This window comes from Phocoena phocoena, chromosome 8 (genome assembly GCF_963924675.1).
Source record: "Phocoena phocoena chromosome 8, mPhoPho1.1, whole genome shotgun sequence".
Taxonomy (NCBI): Eukaryota; Metazoa; Chordata; class Mammalia; order Artiodactyla; family Phocoenidae; genus Phocoena; species Phocoena phocoena.
In genome coordinates, this window is record NC_089226.1 from 11,934,674 (window position 1) to 11,953,521 (window position 18,848).

General features: G+C 51.9%; 1 protein-coding gene across 1 annotated transcript in view; it reads right to left on the reverse strand.

The window, feature by feature from the left end:
- SORL1 (sortilin related receptor 1) overlaps window positions 1–18,848 on the reverse strand; it is a 156,487-nt gene that overhangs the window by 126,778 nt on the left and 10,861 nt on the right. Inside the window, exons 2-4 of the mRNA XM_065883269.1 lie at window positions 13,249–13,365; window positions 7,057–7,182; window positions 261–422 (exon numbers count right to left, since the gene is read on the reverse strand). Of these exons, the coding sequence (XP_065739341.1) occupies window positions 261–422; window positions 7,057–7,182; window positions 13,249–13,365 (405 nt within the window). The remainder of the gene's footprint in view (window positions 1–260; window positions 423–7,056; window positions 7,183–13,248; window positions 13,366–18,848) is intronic.

Below are 18,848 nucleotides of genomic sequence, written 5' to 3' on the forward strand. Positions count from 1 at the left end.
CTAACAGAGGTGTCCCTGCAGCAAGAATGGCCTGATGTGTAACTAACAGGGCCTGCCGGGGCTGGGTGTTGCTCCCTGGCTAGGATGCAGACCCAGGGTGCCAGGGGGATATAGTTTTCCCCAGCCGTGGGAAGTGAAATAGTAGCTACAAAGGCTCAGCCTGAGACAGGAGGAGGGAGGGGCTGGGGGAGGTCACTCGAAGGACAGGCGATCCACTGGGGCAGAACAGAAACCTCAAGGAGCCCCAGAAGCTCTCTTACCTGCTTGTTGGGGTGAGACCTGTCAAAGCCCAGGAGCAGGTTAGAGGCCTTGCTGTGCAGGAGGAGATCGGCTGCCCGGAATGGGATGGAGAAGCCTTGGATGGTGTTGCAGAAGTCAAACGTGGTCCAGAGGTACTGGGCATAAACATCTGCAAAGATGTACTGCAGGGAAAGGAGGAGAGCTCAGGGCAGAGCCTGGCCGCGCCCCGAACTCCCCTCCCCAGCAGAGTCTGAGCGCCCACGCATGCAGAGGCCAGGGGCCGGCACCCTCGCACACGGTCTTCTTGCCATCTCCTGACAGTGAAGAGACTCCGGTGCACATCACACGAGGCTCGGCAAAGGAAGGGTGCAGACGGGCTGCGCTGAAGCCAGGTGGAGCTCTTGTTTACCCAGGTAATGAAGCGAGCCAAGCCTTTCTATTTTTTCTTTCAACTGACTTGGCCTTTCTCATTCCCTGGGGGGTGACCCGGTCACAATCAGAGGGCGGCTCTAGGAAGCCGGGCAGAGAAGCCCTGCTCTCCAGGCTGGCTGCACACGGATGGGCCTGCTCACTATCCGTGCATCCTCTGACACACCTTTCCGGGAAGACCCCTGACATCACACACACCCAGGAAGCTTAGCTTCCCCTTCTTGCCCCTGTGCCGGGTGACAGGGCAGCTCTGAGGACCCAGTGGCCACTGGGGCGGGCAGACTCACTGTGGGGCACAGCGGGCAAGCAGGGGCCTCACCTTATTTTGCTTCCCCACGGGTGAGTGAACAAGTCAGGCTGGAGAGTGACTGCCGGCCTGAAGAGTTCTCAAGGGGAAAGGATCAAAGCAATTCAACTGAACAAATGTGCACCGAATATTCACCCTGGACCAGATGCCGAGGGCGTCCCAGACGAAGCAGAGGACCCTTCCTCTTAAGCACCTTCCAGTCTAATGTGGGAGAAAGACGTGTCTACAGCCAACTACAATGCAAGGGGAAATGAGACCAACTGAGAAACCATGGACAGAGTCCTGTGAGAGCACAGACTATAGATCAGTTCCGGTTTGGGAGATCGGATATGACTCCATGGAAGATTTGGGCCTTGACGGGCAGACAAGACTTCCACGCCGCGTCGAGGGCAGTTTGAGTTTGGGAACAAAAGAGGAAGGAAAAAAAAAACAGTATGGGTTTGGTGACAGTCTTGGGGCTTGAGGGAAATATCAGGAAATTAAGGCTGGAAAGCCCAGAAGGTGGCAGGCCTTGCGTGCACACAGAGAGCTGGAGGACGTCCCCTGCTCCCAGGAGCACAGGGTGGCTCAGAGGACGACTGTGACCCAGAACCAGAGCTGGGGGGACCCAGCGCCACCAAAACTCAGCCACTGACATCCTAGAAATCACTGACGCACAGGAATCAGTCCAAGGACGCGTTCCCTAATTGATTCCACCTGCCCCAGACCCCGCTTCAGCTCGGAGCCCTTTCAGCTCTAACAGCCTCAGCCTGCAGAAACAATCTGCACTTGTCTACACGTTGCTTTCTGACATTCCTGCTCCTTCTCCTTCACGCGCTCTCCCCACATCCAGCCTGTAAACTTCCCAGGCATGCGTTTTATGTGTTCTCTCTCCTCTGTTTCCTCCACAGCATCTAATGTGAAACTCCAAACTCTGGAGAAGGCTAATTAAATCTAACTCTAAAGGGTAGTAAATGGTATGAAAGCAAAAACTAGCGGAACCAAAGGCAAAGTGATAAAAAAAATTAGGACCCTAAGGACCATCATCATTTGGGGCATAAAAGTGTCCCCTAGAAATAACACAGCCCATCTTCCTGCTCTGAAACCGTCTTGGTTATTCGGGGGAGGGAGTGTTCTCTCAGTTTGAAAAGTTTTCTCCAGAAACACCTATCCCATGGCTGCCTGCAGTTTCACATTTGAGGACCTAGAAATCCCATGTCCGGCCACAGAACGTATGATGTTCATGACAGTAGCTATGATTTTTCTTTTTTCTTTTTCTTTTTGTTCCTTTTGGCTGCGCCGCACAGCATGCGTGTCTTAGTTCCCCGACCAGGGATTGAACCCGTGGGCCCCTGCATTGGAAGCGCGGAGTCTTAACTATTGGACCACCAGGGAAGTCCAATAGCGACAATTTTTCAAGAGGCACTTAGTATGCACCAGGCACTGGGCTGAATGTTTGCACACCTTGCCTCTTTTCACTCACAGCGCCCCTGCAGCAACTCCAAGCTATGACACTGTCATCTCCTCTCTTACCAATGAGGACACTCATACTTAGAGAGGTCGGCTGCCCAAGGTGACCAGGAAGAGGCAGCATTCGTATCAGCGTCTGGCTGGTTCATCAAACCTTACCTCTCTCCTTCCAACAAAAAGGCAGTCTTTCCCGAATTGAATCCATAGGTCTTAGCCTGGACTGCTAGGCTCAGTGAAGTGCCTCCTCTCTTAATCCAGTCCCCAAGCTTCCCTGGAAACGCTCTTGCCTTCTGCGACACTGTCGTATCATCGCTCCACGCCCCACCCCTGACCATCTGTCTTTGGCTCTCTTGCCAGCCCCTCTGTCTTCTTCAGCTCCTCGCCCTCAGGTGACCCTGACTCCTCCATCCTCGGCTGCTACCGTGGCTTATGGCTCATCCTTCCAGAAGCTTCCACCACCGCCCCTCCAGGAGCCCGCATTCCAAGACTCTCAAATCTCCACGCCCACCCTGATGTCTTCCCAAGAGTCTAGTTTTCATGACCTTCTTTACCTTCTCAGTCAGCATCTCCACCCGGATGTGCCCAGATATTGCTCTCTGTCCAAAACTGAATTCTTCGCCACCTGCCCCCCAAAACCCACTTCTCCCTCCCCATGTCCCGAGCCCTATCCACGTGACACCTTCCCCGGCCCCATTACTCACCATTAGGGTCTGGTTTCTACTCCACTGCCTTCCCTTACTTTCAATCGGCCACCTACCCTGTTAGGTTTTCCTCTAAAAGGTCTTTCACAATCAGTGCTTTCCTTTTTCTTCCCAGTGCTACTAGTGTAGCCCGTGGTCCTACTAGAGACTATGAGGAAATTGGGGTCGGCACTGGGTTCTACTCATCCTCCTGGCTTCTAGGACCAGCAGGGAGCGAGACCCTTAGAGGGTGGATATTAGGTTTGGTAAAGTGACCGGGCAACTTCATGCCTATAGTAACCCACAGGCTCCCTTTCTTACCATCCTCTAACCTTGCCCTTCCAGCCCATCCTGCATGCTGCCGGCAGACCAGACACAGGTCCCTAAGGGACAGTATTCACAGTCACCCGTCAGCTCCAAGGTTCTTCCATGGCTCCCTCCAGTCCTCAAGGCACAGGGAAAACTCCTCCCTCTTCAGGTGGGGCCCCACTGACATCATTAAGCCATTCAGTGCAAACACTCCCCTCCCCGCCTGCAGAGAAAACACATTTGGCACCCTGAAGCCTCTGCCCATGCCCTTCTCCTCCCTGATCCCCTAGGGTTCCCACCAGCTCTGCTCCAGCTACAGAAATCTGTCCATCTGTGAAGCTCCAGCCCTAGTCCCGAGCACCCACGAAGCCTTCACCTCTCTGACCCAACGTTACTCTAATGACCTGCAGCTTCCATCCCACCCTTAGGCACGTGCTTCCTGCCGCTAGGTAACATCCTCCAATGTGCACAGAGTACGAAGGCACGGGACGTCCTACTCTGCTTTTAGTCCCGGGACGCCTGGCTGTCAAGTCTGCTCGAGGCGACCCTGCAGACTGGCCAGCAGAGCTGACCTACTAGATGCTTCCTAACCTGGGCAATTTCAGGAGCATCCTCACCGCCACCCCCCACCTTTCCAAGCATGTCTGCAATCACTTAATATTCCAGACATGCTTTATCTTTTCCTTTAGCTTAACGCTACGCTCCCTCGTAAAACACAAAGACCTCCGGAGAGATAACAAAAGTCGCTACAGAATTCATCCCCATGTCAGCCTAAGTGACTCTCTCCAGTTTCGAGTGAAGAAGTCAAGAGTACCGTGAAAGGAGGATGGGCAGACGAAGGAGGGAACGGACTCACCTCCAGGAGGTGGGAACCAAGGGAAGAAAGAGTGTTTCACCGTCTCACCCGGGACCAGCCTCTGCCTAGAAAAAGGCAGGACCAGCCCTCGCATCTGTGGAGGCTGGGAAACCTGACCACACATCCAGTGACCTTCAAAGAGCCCAGACATGTCTGGACACTGCTGACTGATCCCGGGGGGCACTGCGAGGCTGGTGGAACTGTCAGGTGGCTGGAGCCGCACGCTGTCCAGGCGGTGGCACACAAGGGACCGCAAAGAAGGAAGTGGGACGGCGGGCTGATTCGAAAATAGACTCAAACTCTCACGTGACCCCACAGCCGCTCCATTTACCTAAGCAGCGCCTTCTTTCCCCTCCTGCAGGCCACGCCCCCCAGACTTCCACGTGGCCCCTTCGTGACACCTTAGCCCTTCCGAGCAGCTGCGAACAGTCATTTCCACCATTTCCAATCGCCCTCCGTGGCAGCCACGCTAACGTCTGTGCACAGGTGATTTGCCTGGGCCCAGCACCTTGGCGTAGAGGGCAAAGCACTCAGCCATGGGGGATGTTTATCAGGAAATGGTAGGTCGAGTGGGGCAATCTGCCTTCCAAGGGACAAAGGCAAAAGTAACCTAAGTCATCAGCACAGTAAGAGTCACTTCCTTCCTGAGACGTCTGAGGAGGGGTAACAGCCTCCTCTGGGGAGTTACAAACCCAACAGGGAAGGCAGCATCCCTAACCTCACTCAGCCTGCTCCAGCCCCAGGTCCAACAGCCACCAAGTTCTCCAAGAAGGCAGCCCTAGGCATTCTCCCACCAGCTCCAAATCATCCCCAACTCAGCCCTGAGAAATTGAAGCAGCCCTCCTCTTCAAGGTGACAGCACTGAGGCCGGGGGCCCATGGCTCCCACCTCACCTCCAGCACCTAGAGCTCCTCTACTGCAACCATTCCCTGGTTCTCCTTCCTTCTTGCCCTAGCCCCTGCCCTGCTCCTTCACCCTCTCCAAAAGCCCCAGATCCCCTCCCCGCACTAAACCACCCCCCGCCGCAAGCCCCTAACTTCATCTTTCCTGTCTTCTGACTCTTCCGACTGTTGGGTTTAGCAGCTGCTCACCGCAACCCGCGACAAGCAGGAAGGGAGACGGAGCCTGCTGACAGACATCTGTGCCCTGCGGTCAGAGGCGAGGAGGGGACGAGATGGGGCTGAAAGGGACAACAGAGCAGTTTCAAGACCACAACTTCAGCAAGAGTTAACTTCGGGACAACGTGTAATAGAACTACTACTAATAATAATGGATAGGTGCCACCTGACACAGAGACTAATCCAAGGGTTGTTTGATTCTGATTCTTGAGAGGCAGATCGATCCACAGGAGATGCAACACGGCCAGCAAGCTGCACCCTGGGGCAGGGCTCCCCAGTCACTCGAGGGACCGGGAGTCCCCGGTACCAGGCCTGCCAGTGCAGTGGTGGGGAGGGCGCGGCGGGCCTGCTGTCCAGACTACAGAAGCGATTCCAACCCCTTTCTGTGCTTTTCTTCACAGAGGGAAGAACTGCTCGGTCACCTTGGAGTTAGGTTAGAGGGGAGTTTGTCCTAACTGCCCCTCCACTTTGAGACCATCGGACAGGGCTGATATTAACTAGTAGGTACCAGTAGCACCTATTCTAGTTGTTAAAAAACAAGTGCTTCTGTTAGCAAATAGGCAGTTTAAACCCAGGAGCGGCCCCTCCTAAAGCTCCACTGGCCTGGTCCCCTCCCCAGGCCCAGCCCACAATCCAGCAACTGAAAGGTTAATGCCTGCCTCAGCAGGGTGGCCTTCAAAGCCCAGCTCCCTCCAGACTGGGTCTGTTCCAATTGGTCAGGGCCATTCCAGTGGCTAAATATTTTGAATACAGTCCCTGCTAACAGACCACAGGCAACCTGAGAAGCCAGCACTGCGGGGGCAGGGGGGCGGGGGTGGACCTGGTCAGAGGACCCTGTGGATTTCGCTCTCTCCTTTCTGGATGAGCAAAAAGCAGCAGCTACCCCGTACCTTCGCTTTGGCTTCTAAGGAGCTAGTTTTCGAGCATCCTTAGAAGCAGCCATCCTATCCTAGACATGAGCTCGGGATCACTAGAGCGGGGAAGAAGGCAACCAAACACAGCTCTCCAAGCTAAAGGTACCTAACCAACAGGAAAGCCTTGCTTCCCGCACCCCCCTCTTCCTCCCTGGGGCCCAGGCCCATCTCAAGTCTAGGCTTCCTCCAAATCAAACTGCCCGGGTTCCACTGCAGAAACAAAGCCCCGGGGCAGACAGCTGGGAAAACAAATGAGGAGCCGCAGCAGGATCAGCTGCCCTGGTTTTCCCTTCTAGACCGGTACAGGCTGGAGGGAAGCGGGGGGGGGGGGGTACACATGCACACGCAGGTACACACGTGTGTACACACACTGGTGATACCCATGAAACCAAGACTTCAGCGGCTGCCCTGGAGGACCTAGATTAGACCCCAGTGCAAGCCCCAGTGGCCCTGGGTAACATTTTTGCCACCTAGGAAGCAGGCGACTTATTTGGCAGTTGTCAGACGCTTTGGGCTTTAACCTGCCCTTGTTTGTCTAGAAATCCTGCCTGGCCAGGACCTGGCCTGCTTGATTATGCACAGCTCTGCCCTGAGAATGACATTCTGTCACCGACTCCCAGGTAAGCAGAAAAACAGTCCCCGGCTGCCTGTCACGTGGCAAAGACGCCCAAGCGCTGCATCTCCCAGCCCTCCTGTAGCGCAGCCATGGTCCCAAAAGACAGCCCCACGCGGTCACGACAGGTGACGTCCTTACACGCTTGTTGTCCGCAGGACTGTGGTAGAACTGGGCGATCACAGCTTCACTGCTGTTCCCCTCGCCAAAGTTCAACTTCTCTGAGATTCTCCTGAATGATCTTCCGTAGTCGTAAGACACGTACACCTGGAAGACGGAGGTGGGAAAGAAAAGGATCGGTGAGAAAAGTGGCAGAAAGGCGGCTCCCTCCGCCTCCACTTGCAAACGCGTCCCCTGCGCCCTGAGTGTGGTTCCCAGCGGGTCCCTGATACCATGAAATTACAGGTGTGAAGACAACCCACAAAGGAGAAGCAGGCCACCTCTGTGTCTGTCCCCAAGTCGGTGGCCTCTTTTCTGAGGCCACAACAATCCCCTGGAGGGGGAGACACGCAGACAGAAAGCATGATAAGCTCCTCACCACGGCTGGGTTGAGTGTTTAACAAACTACATCCAGAGGCTGAGAAAATGTGATTGTCTGAGGGGAAGGGACTGAGAATTTGTTTTGCCATCTGTTGAAATGTCCCCAAAAGGTAATCTAATTCTCATCCTTCTGCTGGGGAGTTGTCCTTACAGCATTCCAGACGATTAAAAAAAAAAAAAAAAACCCTCATGGGTTTTCACAGAGTAGCCCCAGAGATGAAAAAGAGAGCAGTGCTAAGTGATTAAGTATGCACAGAGGAGTCCCAGAACCCCCCTCCTCCAGCACCCTGACCCTGTAACATGGGAGATTCTGAGTTTAGAGGAACAGCAGGGGGGGCCATGCAGTCGCCAACGGTATTTACTTCTCTCCTGCTTCCGGGCCTCTGGCTTCCCGGTAACCACAGGTATGAAACAGAAGAATAACTTGTGCACTGAGTGTCTACCAGGTGCCCGGAGGCTACCTGAAAGCCATCACACCTCAAGAAAGGGATGGAAGAAATGGAAGCTGTCAGATAGTTTGTCCCTAGACTTTACTAGGCACTGTGAAATTAATACAGTCAGTGGGTTTAAAATGAGCCTGACAGGTGAATATAACACTATAATGTTATGGACACTATGAATATAATACTGAGTTAGAATTGGGGAAAGTGTTAAAGTAAAAGGACAGGTGAATCCCAAGAAGAATGGGAACTCGGGACGAATCCCATTGACTCAGCAGCAAACACGTTCTGAGGGCTTCATGTGAGCCAGATGCTGCGCTAGACACCAGGCATACAAAGACACGGCCCTTCACACAGTGGGCATGTAAACATGTCACTGCTGGTAAACGATGCCCCCACGTGAACAATGAACTCCACGATGTTTGTGCAAAGAAAACTGAGCGCACATGCGGGTTATTAATATTTATTAGATGTCGAGGTTGGAAGAGCACAGACAGAACCTCTGCCAACGTCTGGAAGAATTCCTGTTACAAACACACACACTTAAGCACAGCACGTGTTCCCCGACTACCAAACACATGGTAAGGGGCTGCCACAGAAACAGCTTCCTAAATTCAGCAGGTTGGGAGTTCAGAGATCATTTGAGTGGTAGGAAGACCAAGACTTTCTCACTTCCATCCTCCAGGCCAAGAACAGACATGAAGTGTTCCTTGTGACATTCAAAGTCACACACAGCAAACTGACGGCTCCTCCAAAAGGGGGCTCAGGCTCCTTCCAGCCCTAGCATCATCCCCTACACGGATAATCCACAATCCACTCCGTTACCTCCTCAGAGGCACAAGTGTGATAATAAGCTCACATTGGGGCGGCATTTTTCAGTAACGATACTCTTTTGTATACATCAACTCTCTTCATCTTTAAAAACCCTGTGAGTGGGTCTCTCCGTTGCCACTTTCTGTGGACCTGGAACATAGCAGGTGCTCAGAAAAGAATTCAGAAATGAATAAATTTCACTATAAACCACAGCATGAGTAAATGCATTCGTTCTGTAAGTGAACAAAAGAGAGTGAAATGAATAGATCCCGGTGAACAACTGTTTACATTTAAGAGATAAAACTCAGAGAAATGAACGACTAGCCCAAGGTCATGCTGCTAGAAACTGACAAAACTAGGAGGGGTTCCTCCAAGCCCAAGTTCAGCTGACTTTCCACTCTCTCAAGTCAACGTTCGGGGTGAATGTTCTCCTCTGCACGCTTACGTTTCTCTGCTAAAGAGGAAGATCACACACCAAAGCTACAGCCCAGGCACTGGAAGGAACACTGGATGAAGAGAGAAAACACCACCTTGAATGAAGCACGGGGCCTTCCCCAGACACCCCGCCACACCTCTGCGACACCCTCTGGTGGTGGACGTGCGGCCACCCTCAAAACCACAAACCGCGCCCTTCACATTCTCGTCTGTAAGCAAACGCCATCCCTTTGGGGCTCATACTAAACAGAAGTGAGGAAGGTATGTGAGGGTCTCACACTACTCAGCAGCCTTGCTTCCTTCCTCCAGGCTGGACAACTCCAACACGGCATTTTGAGCCTATCCTCACAATTCTTATCCCTATTTGATCAACAAATCAATAGGGCAAAGGCAAGCTCGGGGCTGTGCGCAGCTATTCACCTTCCTCCACGGTGAAGGGCCCTGCAAGGGCCTCTTCCAGTGTTCAGACGAGGCCAAGTGGGCTGATGACCTCATGGCCTCCACACAGCACCCCGGTTGGTACATTCTGGGTCAGGGTTTCTTTCCCTAACATGCTGCCTCACTCATGGCCCACAGTGAGCTCCAGGAGAACTGAGGCAGACGCCCCCAGGCTCACTCATCCTGTGCTTCTACCGTTTGCTTTGCATCCAGACACAGGTTTCTGCACTAATTAGTCTTCTCTGGCCTCCACAGGACACTACTCCCTTAACTAATAAAGAAGAAAGGAGTTTCTCTTTTTTTTTTTTAATTAAAGTATAGTTGATCTACAGTAGTATATGAGTTTCAGGTAGACAACATAGTGATTCAATATTTTTATAGATTATACTCCATGTAAAGTTATTACAAAACAAGGGCTCTATTTCCCTGTGCTGTACAATACATCCTTGTGGCTTATTTACTTTATATACAGTAGTCTGTATCTCTTAATTCCACACCCAGTTTCTAAACTGCCAGAAGTTGCTAGTTAGATCAGTCTTGCCTCTAAAGATGGTCCTTCAGAGTGAACGGTTTTAAATTATTTCCCCTGTACTTCAAAACCATAAATAATAACGAGAAGGAGGAGGGGAGGGGGAGAAGGGTTAAAGTGTCCAGAAAGCATCTCCGTGTCTGGTGCTGTTCTAAGTACTTTACACCCGTACTTCTCAAACTGTAGCACGCCTACAAATCACCCAGCAGGACACAGGTCAAAATGCAGACTCAGATTCAGGAAGTCTGGGGTAAGATTAGAGATTCTGCATTTCTAACCACCTCCCACGAAACCCGCACACTGCCGGTCTGCAGACCACCCTTTAGGAAGCAAGATTTTACAAGGACTATCTCACTGATGGATGAGAAAACCAAGGGGAAATGAAGGAATTGGCTCAAGGTCAGACTGCTGATGGTAGAGCCAGGATTCAAACCCACACATTCTGCTCTCAGACCTCGGGCTCAGCTAGACTCCAGCTCCCACAGGCTACAGGCGCGGGCCCTGCTCCCCTGCCAATCCCCAGGGGCACCAGTCACACCACTCTGGGTACAAGGGCAGTGAGTCCTACCATTCTTGATGCCTCCCCTGGTTGATTCTGGTCTTCTGGTAGACACTATCTCTGGAAAGCTCTTTGGTCAATTATGTGGCAACCGAGTACTTGATAAAATACGTCAGGAAGGTGCAGAAAGGAAGAGGCGGGGACGGTCAAGATAAACACCACCTTCGGTTTCCTTTCATCTACAGGCTTATCACAGAAAAAGACAGGTCCTGCAGGAGCCATGCTTCATGGACTCACACTGGCTACAAGTTCATCGGGATATTCTTTTTTTTTTTTCTGTTTAAGAGCAAATCTTCCGGGATTCCAGCTTCCAGATCCATCCCTTTTTTATATACTGAATATGTATGAGTTGGCCGTTCTCCAACTCACACAGTTCCTAATTTGTATAGGTTCTGTTCCTTTTGGATTGCTGACGGGGCCCTGTGAACCGTGCTTCCAGTCTTTAAAGAAAATTTAGATTGTTACTACTCCAGCACCACCTACTCCTGCCTCTGAGTCAGAATTTATTTTTGCATTAACTTTCCACATGAGAACATCTCAGTTTCATCTGCCAGTTCTTTAATGTAGCTTATGCATTGATGAGGGAAATCTCTGCCATCCCAATTTATTATCTCCAAGCACGAAGTTTCCTTTCCACTTAATCTTAGCGTATACTTCATTCCAGAATAGTTTATCGTTTCAAATGTTCAATGGGTCCTTAGGAAGAATCACCCAAATATTTAGGCAGAGTGAGAATTGGGTTTGGATAGACTGGCAATATCTGCAGGGTGAGCAACCTTCCTGGTTCATCCAGGACTGAGGAGGGTCCCGGGATATAGGACTTTCAGTGCTAAAACGAATGCTGGTTACCATGGCAACACTACACCCTCACGCACTGACCGAGTACATGATGGGGTCTTAGCCCCAACCCTGCCGCAGACATGCTGAGTGACCCCACGCAAATCACTGAATGCCTCTCGGCTCCTGTTTGTACCACAAACAGTAAAAAGATAGGTCTTCGCCAAAAATACTATCTGCACAAAGAATTTTTAAAATACATAAAAACCCTAAGGAGGATTTAATACAGTAGGGCAGAGAGCTGTCTCCTGTGCTCAAAAGAGATGCCTCTGAATACAGGGGCCTACGGACTCTCACAGGCCAACAGTCATCAATACACTGCCATCTGTGCTTGCCAATCCTGATCGCATTTATAACTGGGCCAAAGTCATGGCCCCAAACAAGCCTAGCCCTGCATCAGGTCACTGCACCCAGCTTGGCTGTCAGCTGCAGCGGTTTCCCACCACCACTGCTCAGCACCCACCCTGGGCCAAGTTACACATCACGATAGCCAGCCCTTCGTCTGCCCTCCCCAACTGCCCCCATTCAGCTCCCCAGAAAACAGCCCCTGGGGTGCCCTCTGGTCCCCTACCTTGGAGCACATCCAAACCAGATGGTGGATACAGAGTGAGGAGCCTCATGGAGACCAAATCTAGGCTCAAGAATTCCAAGTATGTCCTCCAGGCTGATGGGACAGTGCTAGCAAAGTCATCAGGGGCTTTCCTCTGGCCAGAGTGCAGAGTGACCGAACCTCCACAACGTGGTTTTCTGTCCACAGCCTCACCCTGACCCGAGGCAGGGGCTGTTCCTCTTCCCCACAAGGGGAGGTTCGGAGAAGGGGCCACAGACTTTGGACCCAAGGGCTCACTCTGGCCCTCATATATGTTTTACTTGGCCCACACGCAGTTTGTAAAAACTATACGTCAGCTGCCAACTTGTAAGACTCAGCAGTTTTCACGTAAAAATCCCCACCTCTGAGCTTCTCTCAGAAAATCAGATCCAGCAGCACTGGGCCCTGCATGGCAACCAGAGCTGAGAGCCAATAACAGCCCAGAAGCTCAAAGTCCCTCCACTTCCCAGTGTCTTATACCCTGAGACCAAGTAGCATCCACCACCATGTTCAAATCAAGATACTGGTGAATGTTTCTTGAACCTGCATCTCTACCAAAAGTGGGGAAAAGTCCCAGAGGGCCACATACTTCAAGAAAAATGGGAGAGATCCTTCCTCCTTGTGGAGGTGAAGAGTGTTATAAACGTGGAGGCAGCTTCGCCCCCGCCCGTTACCCACCTGGCCTCTATCACGGGTCTTTTGAGTGTGTGACCCTTGGTCTAATGTCTTCAAAGCACCTAGGCTATTAAACATTGTAAGGTGCCAACTGTGGAAATTAAGAGTCTGAGCGATTCAGATTCAAGGACTCACGCAACTGTAACGGGTTAGAAGAAATCAGCACATGGGAAAGACCCATTCGGTTCCATCGGGCTCCACTGCCGACGGACAGCTCTGCCCAGGAACGCACTTCCGGCATTCTGAGCAGATGCGACAATCGAGATCACACCCTCCCACTGCACAGAAGTCACCACACATCACATGGGTCTCTTTGCAACACTGCCTGCACCACCCTGTGTTCCGCGAATAAGGGATATATGTTATTTTCCAGATTCTCCCAATTACCCAATATTTTGTCTGGCACGATAACCTCGATGGATGAGAAAAAGGCGTCCTGGCTGCACAGAGGAACGCCCAGAGCGACACCAATACTTACATCGCTGCTCTTGGGCCTCGCCAACGCCAGGCTGTCCCGGGCCAAGGCCACGATGACGTTGCTCTTCTCTCCGGCCCAGTGCACAACCATCTGATTGTGGGAATCATTCAGACTAACCTGAAAGAGATCAAACCAACACAGAAATTAGGACCCATGATGAGTGACGGCCACCAACTTTCTAAAGCAAGACTCTCTCCCCCTCTGTCATGACTAAGTGCTTACACTTGGAGCACCGGGCCAGGGTGGCCCGTTTTTCCCTCTCTGCAGATTCCACCAGACTCAACTTCCCCAAGAAAAAACACTAGCCCTCTGCTGTGTGGCATTAACCGGATTGCAAAACATCTTCTTCGCAGGCTCTCACTGGCATAACCAATAACTTGGCTTATTTTTGTCCTTTGTGAAATCAACCTCTGGTTATTCTCATCCTTCCTCCATACGTGGGACATGCAGTCTTCAGATTTGAAACCAAAACACTGAAGCATCTTCTTCATTTAGAAAAGGGACACAAGTCGGAAAGACCACATGCTTTCAAACTTCTGTTCAACCTAGTTCTCTCTGGCCTCCAGGTGACATTGCTTATCCTTAGCTCATAACAAGGAGGAACAAAAGGAAAGCATCAGCTTTATTTAGCTAGTTTTGAAGGATTCCAAGTAAGGAAATATTTTCCAGGACTCCACAGAAATGACCTTCGGTTTACTGTGAACAGTAGTTCCCAGGCTTCTGGGTTTTGTAAACCAGTAAAACGGAGAAGAATTAGGCAGGCCAACAGGAGACTGGTCGGCCACCTCTATTTCGCCAGGTAAGAACATTAATGCAAACAGCCACCGTGTCAGAGCGTGGCTAGCTGTTCTCTGGATCTCTGTCCCCGGCCTCCTGAGGACACAGCAGACTGTTGGCCCAGGCCTTACGATGGGGTGTGGCCTCACACGGCCCTGTTTTCTTTCCCTACCTGCAGGCTGCATTCAGTCCCAGAGGAGAGTGGGGCCACAGGACAGAAGGAGCCCGAGTCCCCGAGGAGAAGGCCCTCCACTAGTTTTGCACTTCTCATAATGGGGAGATGCATTCACACCACTGAGCTCCTGGGATTCACCTGTTACGCAGCCGCCCCCTTCCAAAGCAACACAACCACCATCCAGAATCACCGCCGTGTTCCAAAGCAACACAACCACCATCCAGAATCACCGCCGTGTTCCAAAGCAACACAACCACCATCTAGAATCACCGCCGTGTTCCAAAGAAAGGACATTTTAACACAGAAAACTGAGGAAAAGGAAAGATAGACTCTCAGAATCAACAGTTCTTTCTGATAGGTTCTGCTTTATGAAAAGCTAACTCCATTCCTCTGATTTTTCCTTTCACCCGTCACTGACGGACAGTTCAAGGGCTGGCATCTTGGCACACCTGAGGCAACCGTTTCACCCCCCCCCCTCCGTGTGGGAAGAGCCAACTGATGACCACACACAAAAATTCTGAGAGCTGGTGTGAACGTTCAGGACAAAAGCCCCCCAAAAATCCGGAGCACAAGCAATGCCTGGGAGAAGCCTATCCCAGCGGCCCCTTCAACCTCGGCTTGTCTCGGGCACAGGAGAAGGAAATCGAGCTTCTGGACCCCGAGGAGCCTCTGCACCGTCCACCTGCACGCTTCCCCACCCTCACCCTACCCCGCCCACCCCACCTCCGGGACTGATGCAAAGTACACACCTGAGCTGATGGGCCCTCAGAGCAGAAAACCCTCCCCTCTCCATCCCCTTCCCCTCCCCCCTCCCTCCCCCAGCTGCTTTCTCCTTTCCCCTCCTCATCCCGCCCACTCCTTATAGTGCTCTCAGACTGTCCGAATCGAGAAGGGAAACACCTGTGCCACCAACTTGGCTGACAGAATAACAAAAGAGCTAATCCTTAACTACATTGCTTTGGGTCTTAAGCACCTGCACCTAATTTGATCCAGGACCCAAGCTCTTTGGGGAAACAGGTGAAATGAGGCCTCTTTAAAGAAAAAGCCCCTGGATATATTTTTTTTTTTTTTTAGGAAAATATGTCATTCCAAAACATTCCTTCTCACTCCCAGAGAGGTAAGTCCAGGCAAGCATCGACAGAGACGTGCAAATAAAAAATAGAAATAAGTAAACTATTGAGCCCAGATGCTCGGGGTTGGGGGGGGGGAAGTAGCTAAGGGAATCGCCACCAGCTGCAGAGCCTTCCTCCAGCCCTCCCTCTCCCCCTCTCCTGCCAGCCCTCGCCTCTGGGAAGAATCTGGAAGCATCTATGGATCAGAAGCCCACCATGCAAAGGTGCCCTGGGAATTCAGGCTAACAGCCTTCTCCCTCCAAAACATCCTCACCCTTAGAACCAGAGGGTAACAAATTGAGGATTTATGCAAATGTCAGTCGATAAAGGATTTGGAACCTGGAAGAATCACTAAGTTCATCCAGGGTCTGAGATTTAAAGCCCAGCAATGTTGCACTCAGGCAACCTCAAAACAGCCCCATGGGCAGGTTCACAATCAAGTAACGCTTGGAGCAGGTTACAAAGCCTACAGTGATCAGAGCGGGAACAAGGACTGAACACAACTTGGTAAAGTCTTTCTATTCAGAGGACGTGAGATTTATGGGGCCCCCTCAACCAATCCTAGGAGAGGTGAAGGGGTGAGAGCAGCACAAAGGAGGCATCCGAACATCCAAGGGCTTTTTTTTACAAAGGAAGCCCAGAAGGCGAGCTTGGTGAAACACCTTTAAAAAAAAAAAAAAAAGATTTTATTAGATGTCCCTTTCACTCCTAAAAGGGTAGCCCAGTGCGAAGAAAAAAAAAAATCTCAGGCGAGGAACGGCTTGTCCAAGGGCCACCAGGCAACTCACACAACAGCTCAGCTCCTTCCCTTGGCGGGATGTCAGCGCGCGCCGCGCACCTCCTGGTCAGGGGGTAACTCCCTGGGGAGCTGCCTGCCTGGCTGAGGCTGATCCCCACTAAAGCCCAGTTGCCCACCCCCCCACAGCACAGTGCAGAGTCAGCTGTGGGAATCCACCACGCACCAGGCAGGCTGGCAAGCTGTCCGGTTTACTAAGGCAGAGACATCATCGCGCTCTCTGGCCTCACTTTCCGCCTCTGCATCTCCCCTTGGTCTTCATCCCCTCGTCCCCACCCCAGGAGAAAGGGAAGATGTCAAAGCAGGCCCTCCATGGACAGGGACCAGGCAACCAGAGGTGCAAGAGTAGCCCCCAGCGATCATAACACCTGCAGGTGCCAGTGCTGGGTCCCTGCACTTAGTGGGTGGTTTCCGGTTCGTTCGGGTCCTCCTCCATCACCAGGGATTTCCTCCTGGCTTCAGCCCCTAGCCTCCCCCATCACCAGCCCTCTTGGCGCAGCTGCAGGCCTCCCGATTTCCGGATCACTCCTATCAGCCTTGCTCACTCAGGTCCCAAAGACCGCATGGAGAGGAGTGGGCACATACGGACCCAGAAGACACCAGTCTGGGAGGGAGTGAGAGCCGATGGGAGGGTGGCTTTTCGACAACAACATAACCTTGATGTGCAGTCAGCTATAACTACAACCCCGGGGGGTGAACAACCTTCCCTCTCCGATCTCCAGCTCACAGGCTGTAGCTGGAGCTCGATAAATGAGCCACAATTAATCGGAGCTGTAATAAAGCAGCAGGGAGAGGGCCCAACGCCTCCCCCTCAGAAGGCAAACAGGAAAATCACATGCCACAGAAGTCTCTGCACAGAGAAACTGCCTCATAAACAACAAACAGCATCGGGGTCGGAGCTTCAGGCCTCTGCGAACATCACAGGCAGGTCGTTAAGAGTCAAGGTAGCCCCCCCCAAGTCACCCGGTTCAGGGGTCCCAAACCCAGCTAACAACCAGAGACCCCAGAAAGGCCCCACCCCAGTCCTACTGATTCAGAACCCTCTGACTGGAGCCCAGAAATCAGTATTTTTAAAGGACACGCCCCTGGTGTCTCTCATGTAGCTTATTTAGGGAACCATGAATCTAGTTCACTCCCTTCCTCCTGGCAGAACCTGAATGACAGTGGCTGGAAGACTCACTCTTTCTGTGAGGGTCTGTCTTTGGGTGTCCTGGGTAGCTGTTAAAACCCTATGATCTACTGATGTATGCCACAACATGGATGAGCCTCAAAAACACGATGTTAAGGGAAGGAAGCCAGACATGGAAGTCACATGTTACATGATCCCACTTATACGAAATAGCCAGAACAGGTAAATCCATAGAGACGGAAAGCAGGTTGCTGGAGTGGGTCTCTGGTCAAAGCAATCCTTCAAAATGCTGTAAGCGGCATCTGCAAAGCCACAGCATCCCTGCGGGCCTGGTCCCTGGTCCCTGGTCCCTGGTCCCTGGCTGGAGCAATGGCCATAGGCTCAGGGCTAGCATCCACTTCGCAGTTCACAAGTCATCACCTGGGTCCCCGTCAACCCACACATCGTCTCAGTCTCCCGGCAGGCCCCGGCGTTCCAAAGAGATTAAGTGTTTTGCTTCACTCTTCGGAGAGGGGCAAGAAGCTGCTGCCACCCAAGCTCCAAGCTCTGGGTTGTTAGAAATAGAAGGAAGCCAAAGAAATTGCTTGTTGTGGGAAGGTGGTGATTGCTTATACACTGAGGCCCACTAAGGGCTAGGTACCCTTTGGGGCTCTTTACTGACTTCTCACCTGTCAAGAGTACACAGAGCAGGGGGCTTCCCTGGTGGTACAGTGGTTGAGAGTCCGCCTGCCGATGCAGGGGACACGGGTTCGTGCCCCGGTCCGGGAAGATCCCACATGCCGCAGAGCGGCTAGGCCCGTAAGCCAGGGCCGCTGAGCCTGCGCGTCAGGAGCCTGTGCTCCACAACGGGAGAGGCCACAACAGTGAGACGCCCGCGAACCGCAAAAGAAAAAAAAAGAGTACACAGAGCACTTCTGGGGGAAATCAGCGCGACAAGTCTGACAAGTAATAAGAAATTTACAATAAAACCCACCAAAATCTGTATAGTCATTGAGTCTTATTCAGAAGGATGGGGGCCCTTAATGCAAGGGGTCTCATGCCATCTCCATTCATTTCTTCTGCCATTACGTCTCTCAAATTGGTCAAACCCAAAGATCAGGATGTCCTAGACACCCACAGCCTGTAGTCCTCACCACTCCTTCTTTCCAGAACACAGGATGAGAAGGACAAATAAGGCAGCCTGGTTCATTCCACTGCCCCACTAGCAGTGAAATACAAAGAAGCATTTTTAAAATTCTACAGTGAAGTATAAAACAAATATCCTGTCCTTCAGCTGCAAGGACAGACGTAGCTGCTAAATCCTCGGAACTGCAGGATGGACCTGAGGAAACCAAAGACAGGCACGCAAGGTCCAAGCATAACAAGGTTTCTCAGACCATCTGTTTGCACGACCTAAATGCTGGTTATGCAAATCGCCCCTCCATGTCCCCTTTTGAGACTGTGTTCCCACTATATTTAGTAAGCTCATTTCCCTCCCTGGACTCTCCACCTCCGAAGGAGAGCTGAAATCTGGTTTAAGAGCTCCCTGCAGAGAGGCCCTGTCCTGGCCTCTCCACTCATCTCACTGATGCTTCACCCAGAGAATTCGTTAACTACTTCTCTGATCATTGC